At 34.9% G+C, this 15,285-nt stretch overlaps 3 protein-coding genes across 7 annotated transcripts; 1 reads left to right on the top strand and 2 right to left on the bottom strand.

Moving 5' to 3' along the window:
• Positions 1-1,924: 1,924 nt before the first annotated feature.
• Positions 1,925-4,721, bottom strand: LOC137820185 (Pentatricopeptide repeat (PPR) superfamily protein). Its single transcript, XM_068624099.2, has 2 exons — positions 2,938-4,721; positions 1,925-2,355 (listed from the first exon to the last, which is right to left on the bottom strand). Exon 1 carries the CDS (start codon positions 4,677-4,679, stop codon positions 3,126-3,128), a length of 1,554 nt encoding a protein of 517 aa, XP_068480200.1. The 5' UTR covers positions 4,680-4,721; the 3' UTR covers positions 1,925-2,355; positions 2,938-3,125.
• Positions 4,722-4,928: 207 nt separating this feature from the next.
• LOC137820186 (14-3-3-like protein B) lies at positions 4,929-7,376 on the top strand. 4 transcript variants are annotated; one of them, XR_016515777.1, is made up of 6 exons: positions 4,929-5,046; positions 5,119-5,658; positions 5,756-5,878; positions 6,196-6,302; positions 6,888-7,004; positions 7,111-7,376. XR_016515777.1 is itself a non-coding variant. In XM_068624101.2 (5 exons), exons 2-5 carry the CDS (start codon positions 5,173-5,175, stop codon positions 7,129-7,131), a joined length of 747 nt encoding a protein of 248 aa, XP_068480202.1. In that variant the 5' UTR covers positions 4,929-5,046; positions 5,119-5,172; the 3' UTR covers positions 7,132-7,376. The 4 variants fall into 4 exon arrangements, 2 of the variants coding, with proteins under 2 accessions (XP_068480202.1, XP_068480201.1); XM_068624101.2 differs by lacking the exon at positions 6,196-6,302; XR_016515776.1 differs by having other exon boundaries at positions 4,978-5,658.
• A 3,913-nt stretch (positions 7,377-11,289) lies between these two features.
• LOC137820187 (protein CutA, chloroplastic) lies at positions 11,290-14,589 on the bottom strand. Of its 2 annotated transcripts, none has more exons than XM_068624103.1 (6): positions 14,230-14,589; positions 14,040-14,143; positions 13,891-13,953; positions 12,789-12,820; positions 11,833-11,927; positions 11,290-11,594 (listed from the first exon to the last, which is right to left on the bottom strand). In XM_068624103.1, the coding sequence occupies exons 1-6, from the start codon at positions 14,418-14,420 to the stop codon at positions 11,513-11,515; spliced, it is 567 nt and encodes a 188-aa protein (XP_068480204.1). In that variant the 5' UTR covers positions 14,421-14,589; the 3' UTR covers positions 11,290-11,512. The 2 variants fall into 2 exon arrangements, with proteins under 2 accessions (XP_068480204.1, XP_068480205.1); XM_068624104.1 differs by having other exon boundaries at positions 14,251-14,587.
• Between the last annotated feature and the right edge of the window lie 696 nt (positions 14,590-15,285).

Raw genomic sequence — 15,285 nt, 5'->3', positions numbered from 1 at the left:
AGTGTGATAATGTTCACGTTAAGGTTAGGATTGACTTGATGGTAAATACAAAAAAATAATGATATAGTTGCTTGAAATGGAGCGCAGATGGTGATTGAAAATGGAGGTTATTTTATCTAATATGTGAGATTTGGTGTGTAAATGTGCGAGAGTATTCTCTCTTAGTATTGTTGCCTTATAATAAGGAATCAAGGGAAGAGTGAGAAGTCAACATATAAAAACTATACATTAATATCAATTTAAAAATTAAAAAAAAATTCAAGTAATTTATATGAAATGACAAAATATTCTATTGTACTAATAAAATGAGATATATTAAATAAGGATAGAATCGGAAAAAACTTGTGTACACCAAAAAAGCTGTTATAATGGGGAATCAAACCTTTTAACAACCCTCATACTTAAATTTATATATTTTATCTTCATTGAATGAATTAAAACAATAAAAATTTAATTTTTCAATAGCATAAATAAGTTTTTTTTATAATTAATGAAATTTGATTTTTTTTTAAAAATATTTTCCTTATACATGCTGGCTCGCAAACCTGCGGGTTACCTCTTATGCGGAGAGGCAATGAAATGAGCTATCACTCCTTGTGCGGGAGGGCCAACCTGATCCGCATTTTGCGGGCCAAACGCGACGTAGGTCAGCCCGCATTGCCACCCTTATTTTACAAAATGTTTAGACGGTAAAAGGTTCAGAGAAAATCAATTATAGTGCTAATCGATTAAGGTTGTTATTACATAGGGAATAAAATCTATTAAGGCGGGTTAAAAAAAATCGATTCACCTAGTTAATATATATTGAAAAAAATTGATTATGCTCGTTACGAAAACATAAAACAAAACCGGCTCTGTATAACAAAATCAATGATGGAAGCAATACATATACAACAAAATTGATTATGATGCACCTTATAAGAAATCCATAATAATTATCCAACAATGGAGATATTAAAAATCAATTATTTTAACTATGTTTTAAGTATCAAAATCAATTAGGTTTAGGTTATCTTACCACACAAAATATCTCCAATACTCCGAAGAAGAAACAAAGCTCTAAGAGGAAAAAAATAAGCTCAGAGAATAAGAAAGTAAGGGAAGCGTGAAAATTCAATGTGCACACACCTATTTAATTTGAATTGCTCAAACTCCAACTACCATGGTCAACACGAAATAAGTGCATGCTCGGGAATCTCTATGCCCTCTTTGTGTCTTTGTTGCATGGAATCTCTCAATTGCATAGTGCAAAAGCTTATATGCACCCAAAAAATGAAGGGCAAAAATGTATTTGTCAAGTTTGTGAGTTGATTTTCTTTGCTTACATGCTGTTTTGTTTGTACCTCAGCGTTGCATATTCCTCAATCCAACCACAACATATGAAATGACAATGTGGATTGGTTTACTCAATTTTACTTTATCTCGTCTATAATTTTCTTTAGATAAGAAAAGACAAGCTAACATATCTTCTTTAAACAATTCTGTTTTATTTACTAAACTATTTATCAGTTACCACATATTTAATTAAATTGTGACATTACATGTTTTATTATTAAATTTAAACTATACCAATATTAAATTGAAGCACAAAGAAATAACTGATTCAAATCGAAGCACAAAACACCAGTTTGGTTTTTGAATTTTATATTAAATTTAAACTATACCAATATTTAGTTGACATTACTGTTTACTAAAAAAATTAATCAAATCAATAGAGATGATAAAAGAAATCAATAGAGAAATGTAAAATCTCAATAACATAATATTATAAATTCTAATTTATAATTATTTAAAATAAATTACTAATTAATTAAATCCCAAGAGACCAACTGATCTACCTGTCTGAGAGTTATTTGGGACAGAGCTAAACAAGCTAAAATTCTCATCTTAACCTGTAATTTTGTTGGAGAATTCGTTCTCACTGTTCCATTAATGTCAAGCCTGTGGGTCTGTGCTTCCTTTATTTCCAAACTAATTATTTCATTAACCTGTAGAAAAAATTATGACCCCTTATCAACGATGTAAGGTCTTGTTAACAACATCAAATTTGACGCATGGAGGCTCCACATGAAAGCATACTGTTCATTGGGCTACTTCCTGATGCAGGAAGGACTGTAAACTTAATTAAAAGACACGGAAAAATTAACACAAAATGCAGGACAGAGCACATAAATGTCATTTAGATCTGATGCAACAAATCTCCTCTTCAAAATTTTGATAGGGGATGTCTCGCCATATTGTAATTTCATCAATCGCATTGCTAATTTTTCTGAATGCAAAACCGCTATATGATCCTTTCCCTCGAGCTAAAGATTCTGAGCACCAATTGCTTCTGAAAATCATTACTTCAATTCACTGCAAATAAATATTAAGTATTTGTCAAAATTCACCAAACGGTAAAAAACGTACAAAAACTACGTGTCTCTGCAGAATAACCAATTAAAGTATTAAAAAATACAGAGGCTTTATGTTTTATATGAATGGTTTGTACATGGTCTAGCTTTACATGGCGGGGATTGGAAAGTTCTAGCTAAAAAAGAAAAAAAAAACAAAACTTAATATCGATACATCAAATTTCCTCTTCAATTGTTGTTGACAGAGAATACCTCATCACACTGTAATTCATCATTTGCATTGCTAATTTTCCGAATACAAAACCTTTATATCATCCTTTTGTCCCTCTCGGGTCAGATTTATGGAGTCTTTTACCAGTGAAAAAATTGTTTTGCCTGTTTTGCATATGAAATTAAAAGTGTCATCGTTTTAGTTTTGTATAATAGGCCATCATTCCAAAAGTGTTCTTTCCCTTACTATGACATTCTCAAACATGTGTAGAAGCTTTTTTTTTTTTGTATTAGCTTGTCAATAAATATCTTTACTATCGTGGGGATTGGGAAGATCTAGCTTAAAAAAGAAAAACACAAATCCAAAACTTACATCTGATTCCACAAATTTCCTCTTGAAAAATTTGATAGGGGATGCCTTGCCACATATTAACGTCATCAATCGCATTCCTATTTCTTGCTGAACACAAAACCTCTATATCATCCTTTCCCTCGGGCGAAAGATTCTCAGCACCAGTTGCCTCAGAATATCATTACTTCATTTCAGAATTCCAATACATATCACGTATTTGCGATCACTAATTCATCAAGCAGATCAAAAACATACAACAACTTCCTGTCTCTGCAGATTAACCCAATTAAAATTTCCCAAGACTCAAGTCCTGGCTGAAACCCCATCTCCACCAAATCAAATAGTGCCCTGGCAGCATCATCGGCCATCCCCCCCTTACAAAGACAAACCAACAATTCATTTGAAGAGGCATAATGGGGCAGAAAACCCCTACTCAGCATTAACCCCAGTAACTCCTTTGCACTTTTCAACTCACCATTTTGGATCAAGGAATTCAGAACAATCCTGTAACTACCTTTGTTCAAATACACACCCTGCTGTGGGAGTTTCTCAAGCATATCTAGAGCCTCCTCAAATCTATCTTCTCTGCACAACCCCCCAAGTATCAAATTGAACACAACAGTGTCAGCTTGAATCTTATTCTCCTTCATTTCTTCAAGCAACTGAATAGCTTCGCCAACTTGTCCATTCCTACACAAGTAATTGATCAAACTAGTGTATGTAACTGCATCCGGTTTCAAACCAGAGTTCTTCATCTCAGCCAAAACCCCTTTTGCGTCTTCCAATTTCCCAATTCTACACAAACCATTCACCAATGCTGAGTAATTATACACATTCGGATAACATCCATTACTCTTCATAAACTCAATCACATTTCTAGCGTGGTCAGGTTTCCCTTCACGGCAAAATCCATTGATCAAAACATTGTAAGTAAGAGGATCAGGAACAATGTGATCCCTCGAAACCATTTCCTCAAACAATTGAAAGGCTTCTCTGAGTCTTCCATTTCGACAAAGCCCATCCATAAGGGTCGAGTAGGTAATTAAATTAGGGTAAGAAAACTCAGAGCTTCTCATTTCCTTCACAACTTCAAAAGCAGATTCCAGATCCCCATTCTTGCAGTGATACTTCACAAGGATGTTGAATATGCAAACGTTTGGCTTGTGCGTTAGACCGCGTTTGGCATGCAAAAGCAATTTTCGAGCCAAATCGACGCGGTTCGAGTCGAGCAAAAGGTTGAGGCAAGTGGTGAGGGCTTTGGGGGAGGGTTTGTCCCTGACGATTGGTTGAATGGAGAAAAACGCTTGCAGCACTTTGTCGTGAAGGGAGGATTTGGAGAAATGGCTCATGAGGTTAACGAAAATACCCTCGTGGAATTTACAGGTTTCGTAGGTCATTTGGTGGAGGACTCGATCCACGGCGTGGAACTTGTTGCAGCGAGCGAGCTTTTCGAGAATGGTGGCGTAGGTGGCATTGTTGTGCTGAAACCCCTTCTGTTGTGAAACCATGTTAAATATCTTCAAGGCGAGCTGCGGGTCCTTCTCGCGTTTTATCAAATTGATGGCGCCGTCGTGAGATATGAACTTCCGCTTCCTCGGAGGTTCGACGGCGGTTTCCGGCGGAGGATCCGGTTTGGGTTGTGCGGGTTTGGTGAATTTGAGAGGAGATATCCATGGGAGCGAAGAGGTGTGCCTGCTACGGTAAATTGCTGATAATTTGATGAAGTTAGAAGATTCTACCTCACACTTTCCTCGCATATGCATATTGGTTTGAACAAAGGAGAACCACCAAACAACACAACTCACTGCTTGTTATACAAATTCCTACTTAATTAATTATATAATTACATATTTATCAACTTATTATGAATATATAGTAATTTTAAAAAAATACATGGTACATTTTCACAGTAGTGTTATACTTAATTAAAAACGATTTGAAATATGAAAATAATTTATTATTCTGTGTCATAAAAAAAAAAAAGATGTAATGCAGAAAAGGCCTGGAGAATGATATAATAGAGGCCCAAAAGGGAATGGGCTAACGGGTTTTGTTTGATGAAAAGAAAAAGGTGAATAGAATTCCAAGTCAGAAAGGGTGGGGGAGACAGCTCAATCCTACACACACCATGTCTGAACTCAATCTCATTAGAAGTATTTTGGTTTTTTAATTTTATTTACTTACGTTGCATTTTAATAGCAGAGCAGAGAGCAGAACAGAGCATAGCAGCAACAGTTAGGGGTTAGAGAGAAGAGAATGGCAGAAGGGTTGAGCAGAGAACAGTATGTGTACCTGGCCAAGCTGTCGGAGCAGGCGGAGCGGTACGAGGAGATGGTGGACTTCATGCACAAGGTGGTGGTGGGATGGACTCCGGCGTCGGAGCTGAGCGTGGAGGAGCGCAACCTCCTCTCGGTCGCCTACAAGAACGTCATCGGCTCCCTGCGTGCGGCGTGGCGGATCGTATCCTCCATCGAGCAGAAGGAAGAGAGTCGGAAGAACGAGGAGCACGTGTCGCTGGTCAAGCAGTACAGATCCAAGGTGGAGACGGAGCTCTCGCACGTGTGCGCCAGCATCCTAAACCTCTTGGACTCCAACCTCGTCCCCTCTGCCTCCGCTACCGAGTCCAAGGTCTTCTATTTGAAGATGAAGGGCGATTATCACCGCTATCTCGCTGAATTTAAGGTTGGGGATGAGCGAAAAACCGCCGCTGAGGATACCATGTTGTCTTACAAGGCTGCCCAGGTAATCAAGTTCCCTCCTTTCTCTCTCTCTCTCTCTCTCTCTCTCTATTATTTTTTTATCGTTTTCAGTAACAATTGATGGTTGTTGTTATTGTTAGGACGTTGCTCATGCGGATCTTCCACCCACCCACCCTATAAGATTGGGTCTTGCTCTCAATTTCTCTGTCTTCTACTATGAAATCCTCAACCAGTCTGATAAAGCGTGTGCCATGGCTAAACAGGTCAGGGTTAATCATGATATGTTACATTGAAATTTTCAGGTCAACTTGATTTCAACGTTGCTGACTTTCTTCTTTCGTCAAATAAATCATTTTACTTTACTGAGATTCCCCTTCCATTTAACATTTTTGGATAATTAAGAACTTCAATTTTTTTGGTCTTTGCTGGTTTGTTCGGGAAGGACTTATATTACCTGGAATCCTGTTTGACTTGGTATATGCCTTGTGTTGTGTAGATGTATCTTGTCAGAAGATTGGTGATTTTGTGAATTTCACTTGTTTGCCTTGTTATAAGAATCTGTTTTCTTGAATTTATTCAGGATTTTTATTTGCACGTTATTCTGTACTTGCTGGAAAGCCAGAAAAAGGTTGCTAACATAGATCGTGGTTCTTACCTATATGTGTGTGTGTACTCATGGTAGTTGAGGTGGGTGAACAATAAATTGCATAGCCCATTTGTAAAGCTTTTTTGGTCATGAAGCTTGTTAGGTTTTTCACTTGAATTTAACTGTTAAGAGAAAAGGGGAACTTTCAGTCAGAAGCAAGTACATGTTTTTTTTTCATCTGGCTCGTAATAAATTTTTTCTCAGTGATAAATGCCCCCATTGCAAAATCATGTTCTGAAGCAAACTGGTAATTTTGTTGTTCAGTTGCAGCTAAATTGGATCTTCTCCCAAAATTAAAGAGAAGTTACAGCAAATTTGTATTTGTATTGAATTGTAAAATATAGTTAATTAGTTGTGTACCAAACTGGACGACCTGGAAGTGTTGTTAACTTTAAACAAGAATGGGATTTTCTCCCCTGGAAGAATACACTTCAATTTGTCTGTTAGCAATCCAGGCTTATCCATATTGGCTTACATGGTTCACATGATTCCTTGTTTTCTGATATTCTGTCTCTCTCTTTTTGCATTCATGCTTGACTTCCACTGTTCTGAGTAGCTGCAACAGGAGAATATCTTTATATTGATTCTAAAACCCACTTAACCGTATCGGTTTTCATGTTTGAAAGGCTTTTGAGGAAGCAATTGCTGAGCTGGACACCTTGGGAGAAGAATCCTACAAAGACAGCACGCTCATAATGCAGCTTTTAAGAGACAACCTCACCCTTTGGACTTCTGATGTCCAGGTAAATGTCACTAGGCAACCCACCCTTTACAGCATATTTTCTCTTTCTAATAATATTGTCCCTTTCATATCAAAATCTGAGTTTCTTTATACTTCACTTCCTGCAGGACCAGCTAGATGAGCCCTGATATCCCTTATAGGTTGATGGGTGGTATTCTTCCTCTCATGGAGGTGGGCTTTGAATGTCATCATTTCTTTGTGCTAAATTAAGAATCGCCCTAGTTTATAAAATGATTGGCAATCTGTGATATAATGCTGTATGAACAGAGACCAGACTTCTTTTTTATGTGTCATATGATATGGAAATTGGAAAGGATACTGTATAATGGGTTATCGAATTTATTATATCTGTTGCAATCTTCGCTTCGCTTTACCTACTGTTTCGTGTTACTTTCACAGTCCCACGACACATATTGTCATAACTCCTAAGTGGGACCTATTTAAGAAAAGAATGGGTCAGATGCCATTCAAGCATGTGGTCCTCTCAGAACTTGAAGTGTCGTTGTAGCAACATTATTCTCTGAGAGAACATTTTTTATTGCACCCATAATGGCGAATGACACTGACAGATATATTGTTTGCAAGCATAAAATATCAAATTCATTTTGTTTCAATGATGCCAAAAAATACTCCTGATATTTGCTGAGGATTCACCATCCACACCACTTTCATCATTTTTGCTTACTGAAAACTGGAGATATCTTTCCTTTGAGGTATATAGAATATGAAGATATTTGCAATTCTTACTGCAACAATTCCTCTCGATCTTGTTTTTATGTATATCATAGTTATCGTATGTTAGTTCCTCCTGATAGTTTAGTCATAATTTAAAACTTCTCGAGTAAGCATAGGAGAGAAAATTTATTATATTATTAATAAAAAGCAATCATGTTTGAATTGGATAAGAACATGATGAGTAGAGGAGCTAAGATGAGCATGAGCATGGTATAATAAGTTGGTTTGAATAATTTATTAAAATAGGTCGAGTAAGAATAAAAATTGTGTTTAGATAGAACTGAAGTATTTTGAAATTATTATAATTTTAAGCAATTAAAATTAATATTTTATTAAAATATGTACTAGTTAAAATTTCCACAAAATAATTATATTTAAAGATTAAAATTAATTTTATTTATATAACTTAACATCTATATATATACTATTATTTTTGTAAATTCAATTCTTTTGAAATTGTATAGAAAAGTCCTTGACTCAACGTGCAACCGGAACATGTTTAAAAATCTCAGTTTGTTTGAAATATAAACTATGTTTAATTATCCGATTCCGCAATAATATGTTTGAGTTCTAAGAGCAAAATTTATAAATATGATGAAAATAAATCTTATTCTGCATTTGCGTTTTCGTTATTTGTTTGAGTGACATAAAGAAGTTAACAATAATTGTGTTAATGGTAATATCCCAAGTCAACAAATTGTCATATGCCTTACTATTGTCTACTGTATGGCAAAACATGGAAGTGAAAAAGTAAACAACTTTTTATGGACTCGATGTTAAAAATTGTAAAAGTAAGCAATTCTTTAAAATTGTCCTTCATCACATTTACACTTAAGGAAAAAGAGTATAATACTAAAACTTATAACAAAAATGGGTACTATTAAGTTAATGGATGGGCAACAAGGAAAATTAGTTTTAGCTAATAGGCAGTAATTTAACTGGTATTTGTTAGACTATTTAATAACTCATAATTTTTAATTTTCAAGCTTTGAGTTGATAAACTATTGATTTTAGATCAAAGATATTATTATGTAATTACAATTTTAGATCTTTTAAAATAATTAATTTTGTATTAAAAAGTTTAGTATTTTTATTTATTTTTTAAAATTGTATAGGCTTTTTCGTTTTAGAAAAATTAATTTATTTAAATGGGTTAATATAATGAGTATTAGTCAAATTTAGTTTTTATAAACATAAATTTAATATTTTTTTATTTCTCGATTAAATCACTGTTACGTTAATTTCTTTTGTGTAATTTTCATAATCCATAATTTTGATATGGCATTGTGTAATGTATATTTTTACAGCTGTATTGTTTAAATTAAAAAATTCATATACACAATGTGTTTGCGCAAATAATTTAATAATATACATAATGAATTAAATGAAATTATATTTCAATTGGTTTTTCGATATTTCATTTATCTTTCTTTAATAACGTTATAATAACGCTACCCTACAAATCAGACCAGTCCCATTGCTGGCACTCTAGAAAAGATTCTGAACAAGATTCAATTTTGTCTTCTTCTTTCTTTCTTGCTGACATTAGGGTTCCTTCCCTAATCCTTGCCACTACCCATTTTCACCATGGCTGCATCTGGAGTTTCTTCCTTCCCGTCTCTGAGTCCTAATGCCCTCTCAACCATGCCTGGTTCATTTCAACTCAATGGTCATAACTATCTTGAATGGGCACGACTAGTTGAAGTCACTCTCGAAGGGTTTGAAGTGTTGAGTCATATTAAAGGTAATGCTCCACCAAAAACTGATCCATATTTCCAAATATGGGAAGTTGAAGACGCCCTTATTATCTCCTGGCTATTGTTATCCATGACTCCAAAAATTGGCTTCAACTGCAGGTTCTTCTCTACTGCACGAGAAATTTGGGAGAACCTTGCTGAAACATATTCTGTGAAGAAGGATCACATTGTACGTTATGAGATCGAAAGCAAGCTCTTCAAGACTAAACAAGGAAGCCTCTCCGTGACAGAGTACTACAAGAGCTTGAATGTGTTGTGGGATGAGTTGGACAGGTTAGAAAATTTGAAGATGAATTGCAGTGCTGACCGTGCTGCATTCGCTGAATTCATTGAGCAAGAGAGACTCTTTAGGTTTTTGTGGGGCTTGAATTCTCAGTACGACCGTGTTAAGGTTCAGATTTTGAGCAAGGAAAAACTTCCTCCAATAATAGAGGTGTTTTACATAGTGAGAGATGAAGAAACTAGCAGACTGAAAGATGATTCTTATAATTAGTCTCAGAATTTCAACAAAAACAAATCACCAGACAATAGCCATCAGACGCTAGCACCAGACAATGACTAACATCTTCTGCTTCAACCGTTTGTCATTTACGTTTTTGCTTGGCATAGTTTTTTGGTTTTCTGATTTTCTGTTTTATCAGTCTGTTGATAGATGGTTTCTGTTTTTCTGCTTTATAAACCTGCTTTCTCAGGGTTTTTTTTTGGTTGTAAGTTTGTAATATCTTCTTTATGCGAAATTAGTTTCTTTTCTGTCTTTCTCTTATGTTCTTTTTTTTTCGCGTTTCCTCATCGTTTTACTTGTGTCTGGCTTATGTTTTCTGTTCTTATGGGTAGCATCCAGCACCTTGCTTGCCATCATGAAGATTCAATGCCTAGGAAGAAGATGAAGTATCTCATGTGTTTCTAAGAATTGGGAATCAAACTTCCTATTACGAATGGTTTTTACTTTTCTAACAAATGGCCATTTTCCTTAAAAGAATGTTGCAGTTTCGGTAATATTTATGAACACAGGATATTTTCCTTTCACCTTTATGCTCGTGCTGCTTTTGTGCTTCTTCTTTTTTAATTTATTAGCTAGCGCTTTTTATTATTAGTGCCTATATGGAGTAATTAATTTAGGCCACTGCATGTTTTGCCTATTTATACAAATAAATTTTGTTAGCTTTTGTTAATTATACTCCAGTACTGCACAATGTTTAAATTTTATCTAATGTTTCAGATTAAAGACACACAGATTTAAATGTTTTCTTGAATTTGTCAATGAGTGATTTCTACCTTAAGGATATTTAAATTTACTAAAATATTGGTAACTTAGCTGATGAATAAAAGCAGTATTCCTTCTTCTTTTTTTCCTTTTCTCGTATTAAACATACTATTCTCTGTTATATCCATTGTTTCTGCCATAAGCCAACACCTTATATGTATGGTAGAGTTATTATAGGTTAAATTATAATTTTATTTTATAATACATGAATTATGTATTTTCTTATAATACAATAATAAATCAAAATTGATTAAGATTACAGTATTGTTTAAATAAATTCTAATGTCACAATATAAGTTCAAATACATTATAAGTAAACTAAAAAAATACCTCAATATAGGGTTTTTCACATAGAACTATTGTATGAGTTTAAGGAGTGTTTCACTGTTTTGTGGAAACCAAGGACTGATAGCGCTTGAAGAGTGGATAGAATACCAATACATAATTTATGCAGAAAATTTAAAAGAAATATTTTGAAACCCACAAGCATAGATAAATGGATGGTACAGGAAACACACGAATCAGACAAATAAGAAACAAAATGCCAAATGCGAATAAAATCACAAAGAAAAGGTCTATTCACATAACATCATATTCAACCCATTACAGCCATTAGCAACAAGATAAGACCTATATCATCCTCTACATAATATTCTCATTGCCTAGTTACATAGATGACATGCCACCGGCTTTATTTAACACACAAGAGCAGAAGAACTCTGGAAACCACAACTCTGGCTATAAACTTTATAGTCACTCCCTTGTGCTCTCTTTAATCCACTCTAAATATTTAAGATTGCCCCCAGTGATGGGCAAGGAAATAACCTCTGGCACACTGAAAAAGGACGAGGTAAGAAGCATGTGAATACACACTATTGTTTTCCATAATTACACCCAGTTCATTTACATGGATTAATGCCCAAGTTCTTGAACTTAGCACATATATGGTCTAAGAATTCCTTTCACCAAACTTTCGTTTAGGATCAAATACTAAAATGCAACTCAAACTTCACAGTTTATGAAGCAAAATTAAATTTTATGGCCAAATTATTTACTAGATCTATTGTCCTTACTCGTATTCATGATTTGCTTTGACATGCTCCGTCAGTGCATCCAGAAGGGACTGCCTAGTCTTGATTATAAGAAGCTCCTCGGAATCAGTTTGGATCTGTCAATTTACAACATAAAGCTAGCAAAATCAGGCTACAACAGTAGTTTCAAATAAAACAATGCATGCTAGAATATAAGAACTTACAATGTTATGATGAAAATGTTTTTAAACACTGGCAATTTGGATTTGTCAAAACAATGAAGAGCGTTTAAGTGTAACGGTGTTGGATGTGCTTTTGACTCTTATTTTATACATGTTGGGCACTCTTCATTAATGCTATGTTTGGTTGGGAGGAATGAAAGTGACGAGGGAAGCGAGAAGTTTAAAACTGAATTTTGTTTCTAGAATCACCTTTTCCTTTTTTTCCTACTTTCTCTTCAACAAGATAGAAGAAAGAAAATTATTTTCTGTGTTTTCTTTCCTCTCTATTTTCTTCCCCGCCCAACAGAACAAACCATAAGTGTCTAATAAAAAAGCTTGCCAACTCTCTCACACTTGAACTGACACCTCCATACAACTCAAACACTTGAGTCAACGCCTTAAAATGAATGCAGACATATTAACATTAATATTAGCTTTCTCCCAACCCCCCTTTCTCTCTGTGTGTATGCAGCCGCAGTATCCTATATTTTACACATTAGCCAAAGTGAAGAACTCACGTCTGCGTCAAAGTGCATGCTTTAAAGATTGCAAGGCAAACCTAGAAATTAAGTTACAACAATACATTCAATAAATTTTCTTAAACAAGTTCAGGTGAGCTTTAATGCATGCTAGAAAATAAGAACTTCTAATGCAAGGATGAAAACATTTAAAACAAGTTTCTGTTACTATTAGTAATTTAGTATTCAAACACCCATTCAAAAAAAAAGATTAGTACTCAAACAGCATTCATTGTCAATGGAGATATTGCAGCTATACCTTTCCCTCCCACTGGTACACTGATTCAATACCTGCAGAAGGCATAATTCATTCAGCTTTTAAAAGTCGGACGAGGCATGCAACTTACATAAAAGCTAAGCAATTAAAAGAAAGAAATAAAAAGTACCAAGAAGGTAAAATCAATCAAACTTCTCTTATAAGTAAAAATCAATTGATGTATCCCAACCAATAAGAAATTAAATGAGGAGAATTCTAAAAATGTTGACATGTATTACTGCAATTTTAACTTATGAGATAAGTTTGATTCATTTTACCTCGTAAATTCAATTTATTTTCTTCTTCAATAAGCATTGAGAAGTGTATCCAAGTTGACTCATAATCAACTTGGTTAGGAAGCGAATTGACTCGAGAGTCAAGACCATATCAAAACTGGCCTTTTCCACCCTACCAGAACAATGCCACTGGTGGACATGGTCACACACACCATAAGTGAAACAAGTATATAAGCTAAAAGTGAAGAAAAATGTCAAGTGGTGGAATTCATTCAAGTCTTGGTTACCTACATGTAACATGTGGCATGACAAAGAATGCAAAAAGAAGTTCTGGCCACGCGTGAAGGTAAATATATATAGAATTGTGCTTCCCAAAGGGTGTAACTAAAAATATTAAAAATATTTTCAACCAGAGAAACTAAATTCGATTAATAGAATCACGTTCAATTTAAGTGATCAAGTGAACATAAAGCCTAAAAAAAGAGGGACGTCTACATTGGTATATGCAAACAAAGTAACCCATAATACAAGCAAATTTTTTTATTCTGGAGTTTGCTATTTCATTGAAAACAAAAATCTAACTCAAGACGGTACACAGCCCAATACATTCTTAGTAGTTAACTGTTATGCAATGGCAAGCACATTTGTTGTTCGTTCTCGTTGTCCAAAATAAAGTATTTATCAAATCAATTCAAATCCAGGGACAAAATCACAAAAAATAACATAATTAGAAAAAGTACTCTGTTACAACAATTAATATCTAGAAGTACCAAACCCCTCCCAGATATTACTAATTTTAAACCATTAGATACACAAAGTTGCAGTGTGTTGTGAGTGATTATAACAGATCTCAAGTGGGAAATTCTCACCCGGTACCCTGTTCACACAAGCTGCAAGCTTCTCTGTGACAATGCTTTCAGCCAACTTCTTACCTGCACAACCACCAACGCACGTGAAAATAAAAGAGACAAGTTAAAAAACTTAAATAACCGAACATGTTCCAAGCCAAGCCTAGTACCTGCTTCTTTGTTGGGAACAGTGACATAGACAACAATGCTGGGGACAGTGGTGCTATTTGCTTCCATTCTGACGGTGGAGTGGCTGCGGATACCCAATTTCGATCTGAAACAGAGGCAATTGAATTGAACTCAATGGAGAGAGAAAGGAAGAGAAAGTGGACGATGTTACGAAGACGGAACAGCGAATACCGCAAGAGAGACAGAACGCACCCCGTTTTGAGGGCAGAGGAATACGAGGGGGTGTAGAGATTAGAGAATCCCAAACTGAGCATGCAAAAGGCTCCGACGAGGGGCAAACGACGTCGTAGCGTGAAGGAGGAGAAAAGGGACGATGGTGTTGTTGGTGTACAGGTGGAAGAGGAGCAGAGTGTGGGAGCCATTTTGGGAAGTGGGGATTGAATCGCTATTATATGCTGCTGCGCATCTCTATCAACCTCCCTCCTGCTCCCTTGCTTGATGCGCACTTGCTTACCTTCGCAAGCTCAGTATCTAGCTCTTCTTCTGACACCTGTCTCAAATCTTTCCATCATAGCTAATTCGCACCAAAATATATTCTTTACGTAAAACCCCAAATTTTATAGCCAGGTAACACATAAGCCCAAAGAAAAAAAAGTCACTAGGCCCAAAGATTCTGCCCATCTCTTAAGACAATTGCTTTTTGCACCCACTTATTTTAGAGCTGCATGTAATTAACTTTTGAAATTCCAAATTTGCCCCTTATTAGGGAAATAAAAATCTAAAATTAAAAAATAAATTCTAAACAAGGAAATCCAAAATAGATTTTTGTGTCATGAAAATGAAATTTTGGAATGGATTTAAAAAATCAAAGTCCAATTCCAAATAGAAAAAATACATTCTAGAAAAGAAATGCTAAGAAATAAAATCTATAAATATATATGCAAGAAATGGAATTGGCAAATTCTTCTCGCACCTCTATATCTTTCCTCTAACATGTCCATTTAATTTTTTAATTCCAACAACATCTTTACGAGTATGATGAAAACATGGTGTCTTATTTTTCATTTTAAAGTAGTGATGGTTATTTGTGATGATTGTTTGTGGTGACTGGTGATGTTTAAAGTATTTTTTGTGGTGTACAATAGAAAGTAACAAAACCTAAAAAAAAAATCAACAACATGCAAAAATTGAGTACAAAACTTTTAAAAACATATTTGAGTTGGGGGACGTCGAATACAACAAATTTTCTTGTTAATCATCTCACACATTTAAATGATGAAAAATTAA

This window comes from Phaseolus vulgaris, chromosome 9 (genome assembly GCF_051622355.1).
Source record: "Phaseolus vulgaris cultivar YP4 chromosome 9, ASM5162235v1, whole genome shotgun sequence".
Lineage (NCBI taxonomy): Eukaryota > Viridiplantae > Streptophyta > Magnoliopsida > Fabales > Fabaceae > Phaseolus > Phaseolus vulgaris.
This window is presented reverse-complemented; position numbering and strand designations above follow the sequence as displayed.

What these genes read in the sequence shown, in the direction of transcription:
- LOC137820185 (XM_068624099.2), bottom strand. Translation starts at nt 4,679, where the DNA reads ATGCATATGCGAGGAAAGTGTGAGGTAGAATCTTCTAACTTCATCAAA.
- LOC137820186 (XM_068624101.2), top strand. Translation starts at nt 5,173, where the DNA reads ATGGCAGAAGGGTTGAGCAGAGAACAGTATGTGTACCTGGCCAAGCTG. An exon ending in TGTCTTACAAGGCTGCCCAG is followed by an intron (nt 5,659 to 5,755) that starts GTAATCAAGTTC and finishes TGTTATTGTTAG; the next exon opens with GACGTTGCTCATGCGGATCT. An exon ending in CGTGTGCCATGGCTAAACAG is followed by an intron (nt 5,879 to 6,887) that starts GTCAGGGTTAAT and finishes CATGTTTGAAAG; the next exon opens with GCTTTTGAGGAAGCAATTGC.
- LOC137820187 (XM_068624103.1), bottom strand. Translation starts at nt 14,420, where the DNA reads ATGGCTCCCACACTCTGCTCCTCTTCCACCTGTACACCAACAACACCA. An exon ending in TGTTCCCAACAAAGAAGCAG is followed by an intron (nt 13,954 to 14,039) that starts GTACTAGGCTTG and finishes GTGGTTGTGCAG; the next exon opens with GTAAGAAGTTGGCTGAAAGC. An exon ending in TGTACCAGTGGGAGGGAAAG is followed by an intron (nt 11,928 to 12,788) that starts GTATAGCTGCAA and finishes GTAAATTGACAG; the next exon opens with ATCCAAACTGATTCCGAGGA.